Raw genomic sequence first — 16853 nt, forward strand, 5'->3', positions numbered from 1 at the left:
TCATGTGCACAGTATTTGAGGAAAGTTAGACTTGATCTAGTCTTCAGAAGGTACAGTTTTTAAAAGAAATTTAAAAAATGGGGGGGGGGGTGGAGAGAGGAATCCTGGATAAACAGGAAAAGCAGATTTAAGATGATTGCAGAGCTTCTGACATCATCTGACATGTTGAACAGAATGGTTGGTTTCTTGTGTGTTTAGGGTTTTTTTAGGGGAGGAAGGGTGTTGAATTTCTTTGATTTTTTTTAAGTGTCTTATACTCCAGAGATTCATATTTATAAAACATTTGGTTTTGGATATTTCTGTTGCATGGACTAAACTGTACTCTTTTCAAACCTTGAAACTGCTTTTCTGTATCAGGGTTTAGATGCTAGCAGAACAACATAAAGGAACTTGCATGACTTCTGCCTGTTTCATGCTTCTCTTCCAGGTTGCTTGTCACAGGAAGAAAGGTGGTTCCTTTAAATTGGAACTCCTGGTAGCATCAAAATAGATTACGGATAGATCCAATTTACATTGAAGAATGACTCAATATTTGCTATAATATCTATAAATAGAATATTCTGGTATTTTCACGCTTTTTTTTAAGCACTTCTTTAGGCTTCCCACTAAATATATAATAAAAATATCCTTTCTAACAGCAAAGGCATATTGAAGAATTCTTTTTATAAATCCTTAAGCTTACACAATCTGAATCTGGAAGAAAAGAAAATCTGAATATGTCTGAAAAGTTTTTATACCTCACTAATTTTACTGTACTGAAAAATACTAACCAATATGACTGTTTCTTTTGTTTGTATAGATCTGAAGAGGAATGATTACACACCTGACAAGATTATATTTCCTCAGGATGATTCCCCTGAATTGACAATTCAGCCTGGAAGCTGCACCAAAGAATCTGATTCAGCTAATTCTATTCGTCTGATGCTCTAATGATGTGACCAAATCAGTGGCTTCATCCAAACTTCATGGAATGTCACAAAGTTGTCACTCATCTTTCCTTCACTTATAATTAAAAGAAAGATGTATCAAAACAAAGATCGGTGTTATAAGTGGAATTTTAGGTGGTCCATAATCTAAGGACCTAGCAACTTGTGATAACCCATCTACAGAGAACAGCTTGGCAGCTGATCATTTTAAAAGGTTGAATAATGACAAATATTTATGATATGTTTTTAAAGGGGCTTTTTAGCAGAAGGGTTTTTTTTAATTTTGCTTTGGTTTAGTGGAGGATTTCCTCTCTGTAGTCCTGTGGTGTGCAATATGCCTTCAACCAAAAGGATTTTGGTAGTTGATATTTTTAAGGTAAAGCGTCTGTTTGGAAGCTGTCTTGTTGTCCATCAGCCAAAGATTGAGGGAGAAAGCACCTACCTCTGTAATGCCAGAGTATTCTTTGAGCATTTTCAGAAGTGTTTTGCTAACATTTCCTCACCAGATGTCTGTCTTCAAGAGGACAGATCCAAATGAGGTGTGTATATATATACACCAGTAGGCTGAGGTTGAAGGCAGAAACTTGATCTGTCCTGAGAGAGAGCAGGAAAGAGAGTCTCCTGAATCAGGATTCAGCTTCATGGCTGTAAAGCTGTTTTTTGTGGAATAGAGCCCTAATTGTGCATAATGTAATTTCTTATTTTATACATTTCAGTTTTATCAAGTCACCATTAAATAGTAATGAACAAAGCCATGATAGACTGGTGTAATCACATTTAATAGAAGAAATAGTATGTACTGGTCCAAATAAGTTGCCTTGTAAGAACACGAATTGGAAGTGCTTTTCTTTGTATGTAGTGACTGCTTCAGAAGTTATGCCTTCCAAAGATCTCATAAAACCAGTATATCAAAACCGAATGTACACATAACTTTTAAATGTATTTAAAATTGTGTAGAAACATCTTTAATGTTATGTTATTTGTGGTACTTATTTAAGAGAGACTAGGGTTGGATTATCATTATGTAAAGTACGGGAGATTGCAATGCACCTTTATGCCAATAAAATGTAATTTAACTGTCCCAAATATTGTTGAATATTCAGCAAGAAGAACCTGTTGTCCAACTGAAGTTTCATGCTGCGATTTTTTTTTTTTGTTACATAGGTACTAATTTGTAATTTTTAATTAAAAGGGCAGTATAAAGCTCTATAAATTTTTTTATTCAGTAGTGTATCTTATAGATACAGACCTAAGGCACGAACACAATAGCTGTTTAAATGGTGTTTTATGTTTGATGGGGAAAGGTAAAATGTTATAAGGATATAATACTGTATACATTTTGTATATCATTAAATCTTTAAAGAATCTAAAATAAATTTATTCTTGTTTACAGACTTCTGCTGTCCGTCTTAGTCTGAAAGTTTATTTGGTTGAATTTGAGTAACTCTTTATGTGGAAAAGTAGAATTTGCCATGCTGGATCAAAGCAGTTGTCATCTTTGAGGTATCTCAACTTTGGCTTACACCAGAAACTAGAAAAATGTGAAAACTCCTGTACTGGACAAATATGTATGATAAGATTAATAAGTAAATGAACCAAAATATCTTAAACCTCTTTAAAATATTTGCTTTGAATTAGGAGCTCCTCCTAGGGTGCCTGACTGCATCCCCTTCCATTGCTGCATGGTAATAGGCATCCACCAAATATATAATCGTACTTTGTTTTAATGCTGTATCTTTAGCCAAGTAAGAGCAATAGTTAATGTGTAAGTGGGGCTGGCTCTCAAAATTGGGAAGGATTTCTAGAGGAAGCTCTAAAGTGTTCTGCAAACGTGACCAAATTTAGTATATAAGATGAGATAATTATTTCAGGAAAACTGTAAATGTGAGTTAAGAAGCTTTTTGCTTCCTGACAAACATTTGACAGAGCACAGTTCATTTTTACAACCATAATACTGTCTTCAGTAGTTTTGCCTGTGACTAACTTATAATAATTAAAAAAAAGACACTTTTGAAACTGGTGTGTGTGTGAGTGATAGCGAAGTGTGTTCTTTCCCTTGAATTCTCTGAGAAGTTAAAAGGAACAAAGAAGGTTGGGGTGTAAATAAAACTTGATTTGTTTCACAGTAGTTTTATATATTTCTGTATGTCTTCCTGGCTTTGAATGTTGGCTTACTCTATAAGATCTATAGCTTTCTCAAAACTCTAGCTGTATCTGCATTAATGTGAGGGGTGGGGGGTGGGGAACAACTTTACAAATGGTCTTTTCCTTCTTTAGACCAGCAGGGGGGAAAGAAAAAATAAATCAGTATTCTTCAGGAAAGGCTTTGGAAAGATATGATGGCAAAGAAAAGAAGTTGTTTGAAGAAGTGATTAGCCCTTGCTGGGATAATATCTTATCCTATTGACCTCATATTTTCTAAAGTTAGGCTGTAGGAACATCAAAATTACCCATGTAAATGAGCTTAAATTTGGCTGACTGCATCGGAAGTGTCATTCCTCTGCTGAAATCTCGTCACTGTTGAAGTGCATGTCCATCCCTGCCAGTGAATAGAGAAGACTTTGTGACCCTTCAGCTTTAAGTGCCCTTTAGGTTGACAAAGAAGAAAGTAAAAACACCCTAGAATATCAGAGAGCTTCTGTTAACTATCCAAAACCAAAATATCAGCATATATTCTTATATTCTAGTTTTTAAATACAAGAATACTAGTCCAAACTTTTTCCAGTTATTTTTACTAAAAAATCTGGAATGCTTCAATGATTTTCAAACTAAAGGGATATTTAACCCATTTAAAGATTATTTCTTATATAGGAAAATAGGAATAGGTATTGTCAGACAGTTTTGATTTCTCCCACCAACCTCAAAATATTTTCATTGGAAGAAAACCCCTTTGTATTCAGGTTAAGCTGAGTATTATACACTCATATACTAGTCTTGGTTGCTTATGTAACTTTGTGTAACTATGTAATGTTTTAAAAAGCACATTAGTTTAGCATCAGTATTTCTTTATACAGATCATCTTAAATATACTGATATGCTAATTYAATCTTTTAAATAATACATCAAATTCAGCATTGACTGCCTTATTGCAGCATTTAGGTGCAGAAGTATTTCAGAGCAAAACAATCCCAATTGTGGCAAAATCACAGAAGATGAGTCTCTTGGGACCTGGTTTCCTATTACTGGTCAGCAGCCATGTGATCAGGAAAAGGATGCATTTGGTTTTTCCCACAACAGCATCTCAGTTAATGCCACATCACTTACCACTGCAAGAAAGTGAAAAAGAAAAAGCTCACAGCTGAAAACATGGTAGTTACAGTTCAAGTTCTGGTAAGAGATCAATTAGGGATTAAAAAGAAAAAAAAAAGGAAAAGAAAAGAAAAAGCTATTGAAAAGACTTGATGATTTAGCATTTCTTTTTTTATAACTAACTCTTTTCCTTGCAAGTAATCTGTATTGTGCTGAGAGTAATAGGAGGTTAATTCTAAGCCACTGAGCTTGCAGTAGGTAGCACAGATGTGTATTTCTATATTGTGTTAACTAAAAATAATATAATCAAGGTCTCRATGTTTGTTCCACAAAAAGTAGGAATAAACCTATATTTGGGGTTCTGCTATGATGCATTTTATTATTGCTGTTTTCAGTGCTAAGAGKGAAATTCAGACATGCTAATTATAGTGTTTTAAAAATATTGATACTATGTTTCAGGATTTTAGTGATTTAGAATTCTTAATACAAATTTTGTTGTACCTGCATGAGAGCTATTATAAGTTTAATTTAATAGCTTTTAAGTGTTTCCCAATAATAGTTTCAAAAAGGTTTTAATGTTGCCATCAACCTGTATTTGAACTTAGAACTTGCTTTTTCAGTATGTTTCTTCAAGTCATCTTTCTTTTTTTTCAGTTCTTCAAGGCAATTTTTAGTTACTTTCAATGAGAACATTCTTAATAATTAGTAAAAGACAAAACAAGGTTAATGCTGTGAACTGCTAAACGTTTTGCAGTGTCGTTTTTCATCCTATACAAGAAAWTTTTTTTTCTTTCCTCTATTTACCTTGCTTGTTTTGTTTTACAGCACATCTTAATTGATATTTCAAACGGAATTTTAAAATAAGATTTTTTTAGGAGTTAGTGCCTTTGTTCTGTGCTGTCCTTATAACCTGTTCAAGAAGTTCATGGGGAGCAACACTGATACACTAGGACTGTAACAGACAAGAATTGCAAAACATGAAATTTTGAAGCCTTGTAATCACATTCACTCAGTTACCTCAAAATGAGACTTCATACAGGTTCTAGATGCTGAGTTTCAAAACACATCAAAGGTGTCCATGCTCTGTACACCAATCTGATTCTAAGGAACAAAGCTAAGTTCTTGTTAGTTTGCCCTTTTTTTTTTTTTTAACTTGCTATTTTAACATTTTTCCTGCACTTTTCTTGTGCTGCTTAGAACTTCTCTTTCCTAGTATTAAGGCATGCCTTTGGGGAAACTTGCAAGTAAATAGTAAGCATTTTCTAGGAAAGGCTGTTTTAATAGATGGTTGATCAGGTGTCTATATGCAGCAATGTTGACTAGCATGACAGAAATAGGTCCTCAAGAAATACTTAACTAGAAATACCTAGATCTGTAMCACAGTTAGCAGCACAGCGGTGCGATTGCTCTAAACATTTGGCTCTACTCACATTTGTCACTAATAAAATGAAATTATTAGTGAAATCAAGATACAACTCCTTTGTTCCAACTATAGTAGGGCCAGAATTTCAGTGTATCAAATTACTCTGGAAAATAATGTAGTTGCTTGCACTAATACATTGCTGTAAACGTGAAGTTCATGAGCAATCTGTAGACATTAAGCCTTTGGGGGTTTTAATTTATTGTTGTGTATTTGCTTTTTCATATCAGAGGGCGATAATATGCTGCCTGGCACCAGGAGCTTTCCAAGAAAACCAAGGAATAAATTCCTGATATGGAGATTTTGGATGAAATGAGCAGGAAAGGTAAGATATGCAGCACTTAAAGGGCTAATTACCATTTTATTAGTAATAATGAAATCTATCTCAGTATTATTTAACCTTGCAGAAGTATAAAGACAGAAGCTTATACCAAAACTCACCAGAAACTATTATCAGCAAATCCAGATGGTGGTTKCCCATGTTTGTGCCATATCACTGCACCTTCGCTCGTGCGCGTACACGGTCCCATAAGCAGCGTTGGAGGTGAAAGGCCACAACGGTTGCGAAGGGCTGTTGGTGGGGGCACAGGAGGGTTAGGACAAGTCCGTCTTGAACAGTACTTGACACGCTGTTTTTGCAGGGTGCTTATGGAGTCAAGATAAATGGTGAGCTGATTATTTCCTGAGGCTGAAACTTCACACTTTCCCTTTTCAAATGACGTAAGTAACAACCGTTGCAACCAGTTGGCAGCCCTCTCTCCCAAAATTGAATTTAGTGAGAGAGAAAAAAGCTACCCATCAAAAATCTCCAACTTCTTCCATCTCATATGAGTATCAGTCAGTATGTTCTTGTTAAGTCAGTATTAGAAAGCGTGATATATTTTCTAGTACGAGGCTAATTAAGAAGTGTTAGAGWAAGATTTGTTTAATAAATAATGCTGGTATTTTGCACTTTGTCATTTTGTTACTCGTAGCGAGAAGCTTTGTGCTGCGAGCGGCTGCTAGCCCCGGGGAAAGCAGGCTCCCTGCGGGCTTGCGCAGGCCGATCTCGGAAGACCTCTGCCTCCTGCTCCGCTCGCACCTGCGTGCTGCGGTGCAGACGTCGCCAGGCCTGAGCCGGGACAGGCGGCAAGAAGGGAAGGAGCCGCCTGCCGAGCCCCGGCCCAGGGGATCTCGATGCTGGGAAGGGAGCAGCAGCGTAAAACAGAACCGGGCTGCGACGCCGTGGATCAGATCTGGCACAGCGGATGAGACGGGGGGAGGAAAAAGACACGGCACGAGCAGCTAAGCACACGGAAGCATCTACGTTAGACACCAATTAAAAAAAAAAGTTAATGGAAGGCGAAGAATAAAGACAACTTGTTTTAAGTAGTTATCTTTCTTCTGAGGGGATGTTTACAACCTGCAAGCGTGACAGAGGTAAGTGTATGTCCTGGACCCAGACAATCTCTTTAGCCGTTTTTTACCTTGACAAAATGTGAAGCTACATATAGTTATCAAAATGTTACAGTTTTGACCTTGACTTTTCCTTGGCTTGTTTTTTCAGACTGTAGAAGCTGTTAAAATGGAGGAGAAAGGAGACACTAAAGAAAATCACAAGGAGCATTAAAAAATAGCGTTAACCAAGAGAAGAATTTGAACCACTAGAAGTGAACCCTGGGTTCCAAGCTGGGACCAGATGCTTTTAAAGACTGCGCTTATAAAAAAAGACAGAACTAGGAAAATATCAAGAGTTGCCCCATAGAATACAGAGCATATATAAGTGGCTAAACTACAACGAAGTAAAATTATTTCCTTATGTTTTTTTTTTTTTTTTTAATCAATTCTTGTTATTTTCTCCAATGTTACAACTGTCCTAATTCTGCTTGGATTTTATTTCTGTAATTGTGTATTATTAGAGGTTCATTTATCCTTCTCCCCAGCCCCAGGAGCTGCAAGAACACTGGAAATGCTGTGGTAGAAACGAGATGAGGGCTCCATCAGAACAGACTCTTGGAGAATTTGCGAAAGGCCGATGCTTGGTTTATCCTCAGCTGTGGGCAGCCTTCAATCTACACCTGCAACACTGCAACGGGGGAATAGAGTGCATAAATGCGTGAGTCATGGGAATGACTGGTGCACTTCAATTATCCAAAATGAAAGAAACCACTGCAGTTGCTTTCAGTGGGCCTTTTTATAAATCCTTATCACTTACTTGTCTCTGGAGTCCTCTATAGCATTTTGGTGAAGTATCCCTGTATGGGCTCAAAAAATCTCAGCCCAATGGGGAAAAATACATTGTACTTCAATTTCATATTCTGCATATTTGAACAGACTGAATATGCAGAAAGTAAGACTGAAGTCCCAGCTAGCTGAGAGCATTAAACAAAATGTAATTCCAAAAAAATATTTCAGGGTAGGGAAAAAATACAAGGTGTAAATTTATTTAYGTATTGTACATATTCAAGTATATGCATATATTTGTTTAAACTTAACCCCCAGAGTTTTAGTCTGATTTTGAAGCTTTTGAAACACGAGTAAAGTATATAAACTATTCGAGATGCACCTACAAAATCGTACATCAGATTTTGAATACTAGGCGTGTGTGTGTGCTTTCATGTTTTGGTTTGCAGATACACAGCTTACGAGATTAATGACAGTGACAGCTATTTCCAAAGAGYATTGAGAGACATCCTCTGCCTGAAGCTTAACAAATAAGATAATTTAAGATTTTTTTTAATGGTTTCCAGGGCCTCTACTATAGGGATTTGTTATTTCTGGGTCTCAAGTTGTATGTTAAATAGGGAAAATCTGAATTTCTTGTGTCATTAGAGAGCAGTGTAGGTTAACTACATTGCTCTGTTAGCTAGTTTAAAGGGTGCTTCTGGCACTACCCCTTTTCTCCCAGGAAATCTTAAACCACTGATGGTTTTTCCAAACACTAGCGAACTAATTGAGAACGATGGTTTTAAGGTAGTTCCAGCCACCTCGCTTTCCCAGCAAGCCTCCTCCGCCATTGGAGCCCTTCCATCAGGGCACAGAGATTACAAAAACCACCCAAAACACGCATCGGCACTGAGCCGGCCGGGGCCGGGCTGCGGCCGCGGGCCCGGAACGCGGGAACGCCGGGGGCGTCACAAAGCGGAGCCGGCGCTGCGGAGCCCCCGGCCCCGGGGCCGCGAGCGGGGCCGGCATGGAGAGCAGGGGGTGAGCGGCGGCCCGCGGCGGGAGCAGGCGCTCTGCGCGGCGGCCGATGGCTTCCCGGGCGCCGGCCGCTCCCGACGATTTCGAGGCGTTTTGCTCCCTGTGAGTCTGCGTTTCGCGCCGCCGCCGCCTGCGGAGCTGGGCGCTCGCACGGGGCGCTGAGCTCTGGGTGCGGCTGACGGAAGCGCTGGCTCTAGCACCGCTGAAGTTTGGAAGGTGACGGCTGGTGCTGTGGTTTTGTGTAGGTGCTGGCTGATAGAAAACAGCTGTGGGGGAGCTCCAGGAAGGGCAACCTGGGCAAGTGCTGTTGAACTGAAGGGAAAGAATCTGTTTTCTTGCTCTACAAAATTTTTGAGATTACATTTTGTTCCCCCTCCCCCTTTTTCTGCATAAAATGGTAGCCCTTAACCGTTCTTCRGGAGAAGCAAATCAGCAAGCAGATCTGGGCTGTGCGGGATCCGTGTTCAGCCTCTCCTCTGCCTAACTGGGGGTGGTCAGCTTGCTTCAGCACATGCAAGTTCTTCTGCAGCAAGAGAACAGATCTATTAAAATTTCTTAATGTTGATCTTAGAACAAATAACGTTCTAAGGAAAAAGTCTCTCTTTAGAGCAACCTGTTCACGGCAGCATGCTGAATGCAACCTATGTTTTGGGGAAATATGTAAGTACTGTACTAGTAAGGAAACAAAATAAGACATGCATTTTGTAGGGAGAAACGCTTGGCATAACCATTCACAGCTGGCTCTGCTTTCTGACTAATTGTGCGTGGGGTCAGAGTGAGTGGAGTATTAGGAGTAACTCTGAAGCAATTCCTGATTTTAGGGATCACTTTAAAAGCTCAGGTCTTTAAATGATGCCTCTTAGAGACGTATCCACCGTTCTGGGAATGGCAGAGCACGGAAGATACGAAGAAACCGTTTGTGAAATAGCGGCAAGGACAAGAGAAACCCAGCTCTCTCGCTAGCTTTGCCGAACACCGTCTCCGTGCAGGAAAGGGCCCCCCTGGGATTTCGTGGTTCTCTGTCCTGTGATGGGAGAGATTGATGGTTTTTTGCTTCTCCAGCACTACCGCTTTTTCATATTTCCAATATCAAGATGAGATTTAAAATTGTAAGTTCAGAAGTTACTCGTATGGGAAGAAACAACTGATAAAAGATAACGAGGAAGCCTGTCTCCACCCCCCCTAGTTAATGATGTGCTCTCACTGCTACGCCTTCAGTGAGGAAGGGTCATTTAATTCACAGTAATGCTGCTATAAGCTGTGTATTTCTTCTGTCTTAAATATGGAAAAAAGCGGTTGTGGACAGTGTATGCACTTGTTCACGTTTTCTGCCAAAATTCTGATTTTGGCTTAAAAACAAGATTCAAAATCAGTTACTGACGTTGGGGATTCCCTGACTGCTCATACAGCGTCTCCTTCGTCCGAGGCTCAGGCCTTCTGCTGCGTCTGGGGGTTTCGAGGGATGGCGCGTGCTGCGCTCAGCGAAACGGCCGCGCGGCTCTTCCCGGCGGGAGGCCGTTCCTGGAGCCCCGAAGCAGAGCCTCTGGCTGGGAAACGGCAGAAAACGTCAGGAGYGGGCAGCAGCGAGGCCGAAGCAGGCAGCCGTGCAGGGAGGGGAGACCTTGGTGCGGGTTGTCCGTATGGGACCAAGGGAAGGATGATAAGTGCTAGAGACAAATGCTTTTACTACCTAGATGCTAGCGGTGTCGCCTATATTGTTTTTTTTTTTTTGCTTAGCAGGTCTTTATCACTATACTAATGCAGTGAAAGCAAACGTGAATGTGACTTGTAACAATTTTGACACAGCAGGAAACATCTCCTCAAGACTACGCCAGTTGCTCCGCGTCATTGTACAAGATGCTTTGCAGCACATTAGCTTTCCCCTGCTGTGTGTTTATCTCTGATAGCTGGAAATGTGGCTCTGTTTGCTTGGAGAGCTTGAGAGATTCCAGCAAGGACTCRATCGACGAGATGAACCACCTGTACCAAGGGCTCACCGGCCTGCGAAACCTGGGCAACACGTGCTACATGAACGCCGTGTTGCAGTGCCTCTGCAGCATGTCGCCCCTTGTGGAGTATTTCCTCTCGGGAAAGTATGTAACGGCCCTATGCAAGTAAGTTGATTTATTCACACTATATATATGTATATATATTTTTTTACGCTGTCATTGCTGTCTCACTGATGATTCCTATTACGTTATAGTATCTGCAAAGACCCTCAAAACAAATGACRGAGGCCATCAGAGTTGTACCTGTATATATTTTCTAAGTTTGTCTGTTATGTTCCCGCTTGGGAGGAGAGCCACCACATTTTCCTACTTTACGTGAAATCTTTGTTTATTTTTCTCAAGGGAGAACGGCGAGTCTGCGACGGCCTTTGGCTACCTGATGTCTGACATGTGGCTTGGAGAGTTTGACTGCGTTTCCCCGGAGGTGTTTCGTTCGGTCCTCGGGGAGCGGTACCCCGYGTTCACCAAGCGGACTCAGCAGGAYGCCCAGGAGTTCCTGATCTGCGTGCTGAACGAGCTCCACGAGGCGCTCAAGAAGGCAAGAGCCCCGCTGTGACCTCTGGGGCTGCCGCTCTGGTTCCTCTTCGCGTTTTGTCATCTCCACCATCRTTGCATCGTTTCATGCAGTGATCCCTTGTTCTCCTCCTCCAAACGGCACGTGGTGGGGCTGCTAAAATTGCCCTGTCCTTCCTGCGGTCCGCAGCCACGTGCACACAGTCGTTCCTTCGAGAGCTTCCTGTCTCAGGTCGCATCAGATTGCAGACCCTCATCTTCGTGCTAAGGCTCTCTGTAGTTCCCTCTTACTCRCTTCTCAAACTTCCTTTTTTTCTCTTTGTTCCTCCTATGCTTCATATTTTTTCCTCTATTCCTCTTTCATCTGCCTAAAATCTTCATGTCTGCCAAGCCCCCATCTTTTTTCTTCTTCCAGATCCTCTGATAAACAGCTTTGCTAGCAATTACATGTCTCCCTCATGCTTGTCCTGAACAACATACTTTGCCCCATTACTTTGAGAAAAGGKTTTTTTTTCTTGCTCTGCCTATACACCAGCTAAGGTGATACCATTTTGGAGTCAAATTCTGTGACAACACTAAATACTGCCCTACGCAGCCAGTGGGCAGCCTGCCTGTTGTAGATCCACCACGCTCTTTCACAGAAGGTAGCAGTTTGTTGAAACTCCTCTTTAGGTTTACATTAGAAGAAGAAGGTGTGCAGCTAAGAACTGCCAAGCAAGTCGGAGCTCGTTGTGTTTGATGTTACATGCAAGGAGCTGCTGGGGTGACAGGGGAACTATTCTGAATAACCTAAGCACAGTGTATGTCTGTCTGTGATCAAAGCCACYGAGCTAATAGGTAGCTGGAAGGAGATGCTGATAAATAGCACTGAAAATAAAACAGGTCAAATACTAGTTACGCTTACTTGCCCTTTTAGCTTGACTTTTTATCTAGTTCTTAAAAAAAAAACAAAAAAAAAACAAAAAAAAAAAAAAAACTTCAGCTCTGGAGAGTATTGCTACAACCTTTGAAAACCCTGGGACTTTACTGTGAGCTCGCAGACATCTAATGATTAAATGTCAAATTGCAAGGTCCCATCCCCTCCCAGGCATCACAAGGATCTCGGCTTGTGTTCATGAACCACGCTTTATTCAGTATTCAGTTTATTCAGACTGYAGTCTTAGTAATATGGAGCACAGAATATTGTGGATATAAGAGATTATTTAAAAACAGCCCTATTGCCCATAGATTCTTCTTAAAGATTTGTTAAGTATATGGAGAAAATTTCAAGGGTCGTGGCATTCATTCCCAGTTTCTCTTGCAGGTTTGATGATTATCAAGACGCAGGAAACGCATTACGTTGTGACCATTAAAACCCCGTGAAGGCACTTGCGAAACAGTTGGTTACCTCCGTTCTGTTGATACATATTTTTCTTCCCTCCCTGTATAGTCAAGCAGCAGAAGATGCCAGGGARGCGCAACTGGTGCAAGAGAAAACAGAGCGACTGTCAGTGAAACATCTATTATCACACAGTTATTTGAGGGACAACTCAGTTACGATATTACGTGCCTGGAATGTGAGACCACCACCGACAAGCCCGAGATCTTCACAGTTCTCTCTCTCCCCATCCCCTCCGAGAGCGCGTGTTCTCTGCAGGTAAGACTGCCAATATGTCCCTGGTTGTTGGGCTCTGCTTGACATGGGAATAGCAAGCTTAGACTAATACATGTCATTAAAAAGATGTGGGGTTTTTAGGTACTTTGGTTCCCTGGGACCTAAAGGATATTCTTTAGATTGAGATTGGGTCCTGTGATGAGGTTTCTAAACCAGTSTCTGGCCCATGCAGCTGGTGACACTGGGAAGATTGCTCCTGAGCTGCCACAGGGTGAAGGACATTGGAAGAATTGTTCAAAAGCAGCTGTGAGGATTTCTTTCACTTACTAAAATATTTCTGCAATTGTGGGGGAAAAAAAATAAGTCAATGTTGGCAGCTTTGTGTTCTGTGTATTGTCCTGACATCAGCCTCGCTATACCACGCTTTGATTTGCAGCAGCAACGGGCAGAGGAGGGAGCTCCAGAAGATGGCAAACCCATCTCTGACTTTGCTTGGGGTCTCCAGGGGTGGAGGCTGATTGATCAAATGCTTAATTTTTTTGTTTGTTTGTTTGTTTGTTTTGGCAGGACTGTCTCAGATGCTTCTTTCAGCAAGACACACTGACTTGGAACAACCAAATCCATTGCTCCTGGTGTGGGACAAAACAAGATGCTGCAGTAAAGGCTAACATAACCAAGGCACCAAAGATAATTATTTTTCATTTAAAGAGGTAAATGTTAGGGATTTGAGAGACATGAAAGATAATCACTAATATGTGAATAAAATATTGCTACATCTAGATCTTGTTAGTACTTTTGAAATCTGTTATACATRCAATGTTATACATGCAAGTTGCATTCCTGAAATCTTAGCAAATGTGTTTTACCTTTTTCYGTACTGCAACCCGCTGTTGTGCTCTCTCAGAGCATTTGCTCTCTCTTCTCCCTCCAAGGAGAAGGAAAAACTCCACAGAGGGCTGATTGAGTACAGCAGTACCTGTGGTCAGGAACGTGAGTACTAGTTCCTATAGCTATTTGGATAGTTTGTGACTATGATGTTCTGAGTGCAAAACAAGGTGTTTTGCTTGTCCTTAATGCAGCTAAGAACCAAATCAAGTCTAACACACAGAGCTGCAAGGCAGTGTAAGAATTCCCCCTTCACTTACTTCACTACCTACTCGTAGTCAGTTATGCCAAACTTACTCTGAAGAAGTTATTCTTTCTTATCAACCTCCCAGTTATAAAAACAAGCTTTACTGTGGATGTGGTTGGGCTTCCCAGACATTTGTTTATATAACAGAAACTATGATGTTATTTAAAGCTAGTATTTAATTTCTCTTTTAACATAYGCTTCCCCCTACATGCTGAAAATAACTTATATCCCCACCCTCCTCCCTCCCCCCAGCACGCTGCAGCCCTTGGCCAAACTATAAAAGATTGAAAGTACAATGTTGTGATTAGCTGCTACAGAGCAGAGACATGGAGCTTGACAAGGAAGAAGAGCTGGCAGTGATGGTGCAGTCCAGAACTTGTAGGACACAGTGACACTGATGCAGAGCTTTGAYTTCTGTATTCTTCTTCTTGGCACCTGTGTCCATTTCTAAACAGAAGTGTCATGAAGCAAAATCTTTTTCTTTTCCTTTTTCTTTCTTTTTTTGCTAGATCTTTCTCTTGTGGGTTTAGTGCATTTTGTCTCAGTTTACAATAATACTTAACAGGAATATAGGTCTTTCTGTTTGAAAAATGCTGGGTAGTCAAGYGTGGTTTACTAAAGAAACTCCCACAATACAAGACTGAAGATGACTATTATTTAAAATAGTTCATTTTTTTTTTTTATTTTAGGTTTGACTGTCAAGGCAACTACAAAAAGAAACTTTTAACTGACATTTGCTATCCACTCAGCAACTTGGACCTCTCTCCTTACAGTTACCCATTCTTCCGCAGGAACTCAAAGTACAGCTTGTGTGCTGTAGTGGTGAGCTTTGCCTTTCCTACTTTGAGCTGTAGTGCTCTGCCTAATGCCGTGGGGGAGGTTTGTGTTAGTTTGGACTTGGTCAGAGCAATAATTCTCTGTTCCAGGCACTTTTTAAAATTCAGAGGCTTAATAAATAAATAAGTAAAAGCCCTAACCATACTCTGTCTCCATACACACATTTGTGTTGAACTGAATTGCTTCCTAAAAGGTCAGTAATAAAAACTAAAACAAACACACGTTTGTCATTAGTGAAAAGGTGGTATACACCCTAAAGAAAATAGTTTCTTTCGTTGCCTTTTATAGTTGCAGTTAAGAGTCTGTGTGAGAGGATTGGTCCCCACTTTGCTCGAGTAATAAGACACCAATGACCTGGCTATAAAAGCATTTTAGTTTTAGAATTTAGCATATTTATAAGCAGTATTAAACATGTACGTACGCACCTAACGTACATTTTCCCCAGGGCTGCAAATTTTTCATACGTGCAAATCCTTATGTTCTGCAAACATCATAATACAGTAACAGTAGTAACCAAAGCGGAGACCATCGCCCACCTCTCCCGCTCCCCACCACATCCCAATTCTAGAACGTGTGCGCTCTGGACAAATCATGCCTCRCTGCAAGTGCCTCAGCCTTTCCAGGGCATGCGCAAGCAGATCCTGCATGGAGCCTTGTCTGTAAATAAGGAACAAGCAGTCTCTTTTTCCATCACTCAGGCTAAGTTATGACCTGCTTATAGTGACCCATATCAGGAATATTAATTGGATTGCAAATTTAATATTGCAAAATAGAAAAGCATAATCATCATCTATGAAGAGTCTGTTTGCACTCTTTTAAAGTATTTATTAGTTGAATTAATAATCCTCCTTGTGGGCCCAAGGCAGCTAGGATCTTCTAGCTCCCATGTGCAAGTTAAAAACCAAAACCAAACCAAAAGAAAAAAACCCCCACTAATTCCTAGCGTTGGCTGAAAGGAGAGGGAGAGCCTTCTGACGAACTGTATTGTTTGCTACAGAACCACTTTGGATTTCTGGATGGTGGCCACTATACGGCGTTCTGCAAGCACTCAGTCACCAAGAGCTGGTACAGCTTTGATGATTCACAGATCACCGCGATCCCCAACTCCTCAGTGCAGACTGCTGCAGCTTATCTTCTGTTCTACACCTGTCAAGCCTTCTCTGCACCCACAAAAAGCTGCTAGCAGTGAAAAAGACTAACAGTGAGTAAGCCAGTGATCCAAGCTCACTGGCAGTGTTAACTCAGTCCTGTTTCATCAATAAACTACAGTTTTTTGCATTATAGGATAATCTGTTGTGGTCTTTTAGGAAGTAAAAGYAAGTAATTTCTAGAGAGAACACTGGAGCTACAGCTTCCAAGCCCATTAAGGAACATACATCACTTCCATTTGCCTGTAGTCTAGCATTCATATATCCCTCAAAAGGAGATAAATGCTGAGTATATAGARGCACTTGATGCCTGAAAAATCTTGTTTCTCTGTTGTTTAAATTGTGTTGTTTTAAGCTTCCTTTCAGAAACTGACAGTAGGCTACCAGGGTGAGAGCACATGACCAGACCACCGGCGCATTTGTTTCTGAAAACAGCAGGGGATGAAGCAATCACTAAAGTAAAGTTAGAAAAAGATGCTATTATTTGTCATTTTTGTCCCTCTAGCATCTCAAACTCATTCCCAGGTTATAAGCTCCTGGAAAACAATCGGACTTGCTCTATAGGCAAGATAGATGTGTGTAGACAGATTAAAAGCCTCAGACCAGGATTTATGAAAGCCATCCTAATCAGGAAGGCAAAACCAAGCCAAATACAGAGCAGAGCAATGTGCGCTACACAACTAAAATATCTGTCCAAAAGTGAGTTAGTTTTCTAAACTAAGTTTTTTTTCTTAGTCTGAAGAATCTCTGAACTTTGTGAACCTGAGTTAGACTGTCATTATGTAGAATCCTGACCACTGCACAAAGAGTAGAGAATGAAAACAAACCTAAATGTACATTTA

General features: G+C 40.6%; 2 protein-coding genes across 2 annotated transcripts in view; both read left to right on the forward strand.

The window, feature by feature from the left end:
- Nucleotides 1–2318, forward strand: part of TRPM7 (transient receptor potential cation channel subfamily M member 7) — a 57757-nt gene extending 55439 nt beyond the window's left edge. The window contains exon 41 of the mRNA XM_085303673.1: nucleotides 800–2318. Within this exon, the coding sequence (XP_085159799.1) occupies nucleotides 800–930 (131 nt within the window). The 3' untranslated portion in view covers nucleotides 931–2318. The remainder of the gene's footprint in view (nucleotides 1–799) is intronic.
- On the forward strand, nucleotides 1051–16849 carry USP50 (ubiquitin specific peptidase 50). The gene is made up of 12 exons (XM_085303454.1): nucleotides 1051–1140; nucleotides 2320–2429; nucleotides 5826–5920; nucleotides 6237–6315; nucleotides 6570–7014; nucleotides 7142–7690; nucleotides 10519–10892; nucleotides 11130–11325; nucleotides 12730–12936; nucleotides 13462–13604; nucleotides 14716–14848; nucleotides 15861–16849. The coding sequence occupies exons 7-12, from the start codon at nucleotides 10636–10638 to the stop codon at nucleotides 16044–16046; spliced, it is 1122 nt and encodes a 373-aa protein (XP_085159580.1). The 5' UTR covers nucleotides 1051–1140; nucleotides 2320–2429; nucleotides 5826–5920; nucleotides 6237–6315; nucleotides 6570–7014; nucleotides 7142–7690; nucleotides 10519–10635; the 3' UTR covers nucleotides 16047–16849.
- Nucleotides 16850–16853: the final 4 nt, after the last annotated feature.

The sequence above is a fragment of the Rhea americana genome, unplaced genomic scaffold, assembly GCF_003343005.1.
Source record: "Rhea americana isolate MKP2758 unplaced genomic scaffold, rheAme1 scaffold_2, whole genome shotgun sequence".
Classification (NCBI taxonomy): domain Eukaryota; kingdom Metazoa; phylum Chordata; class Aves; order Rheiformes; family Rheidae; genus Rhea; species Rhea americana.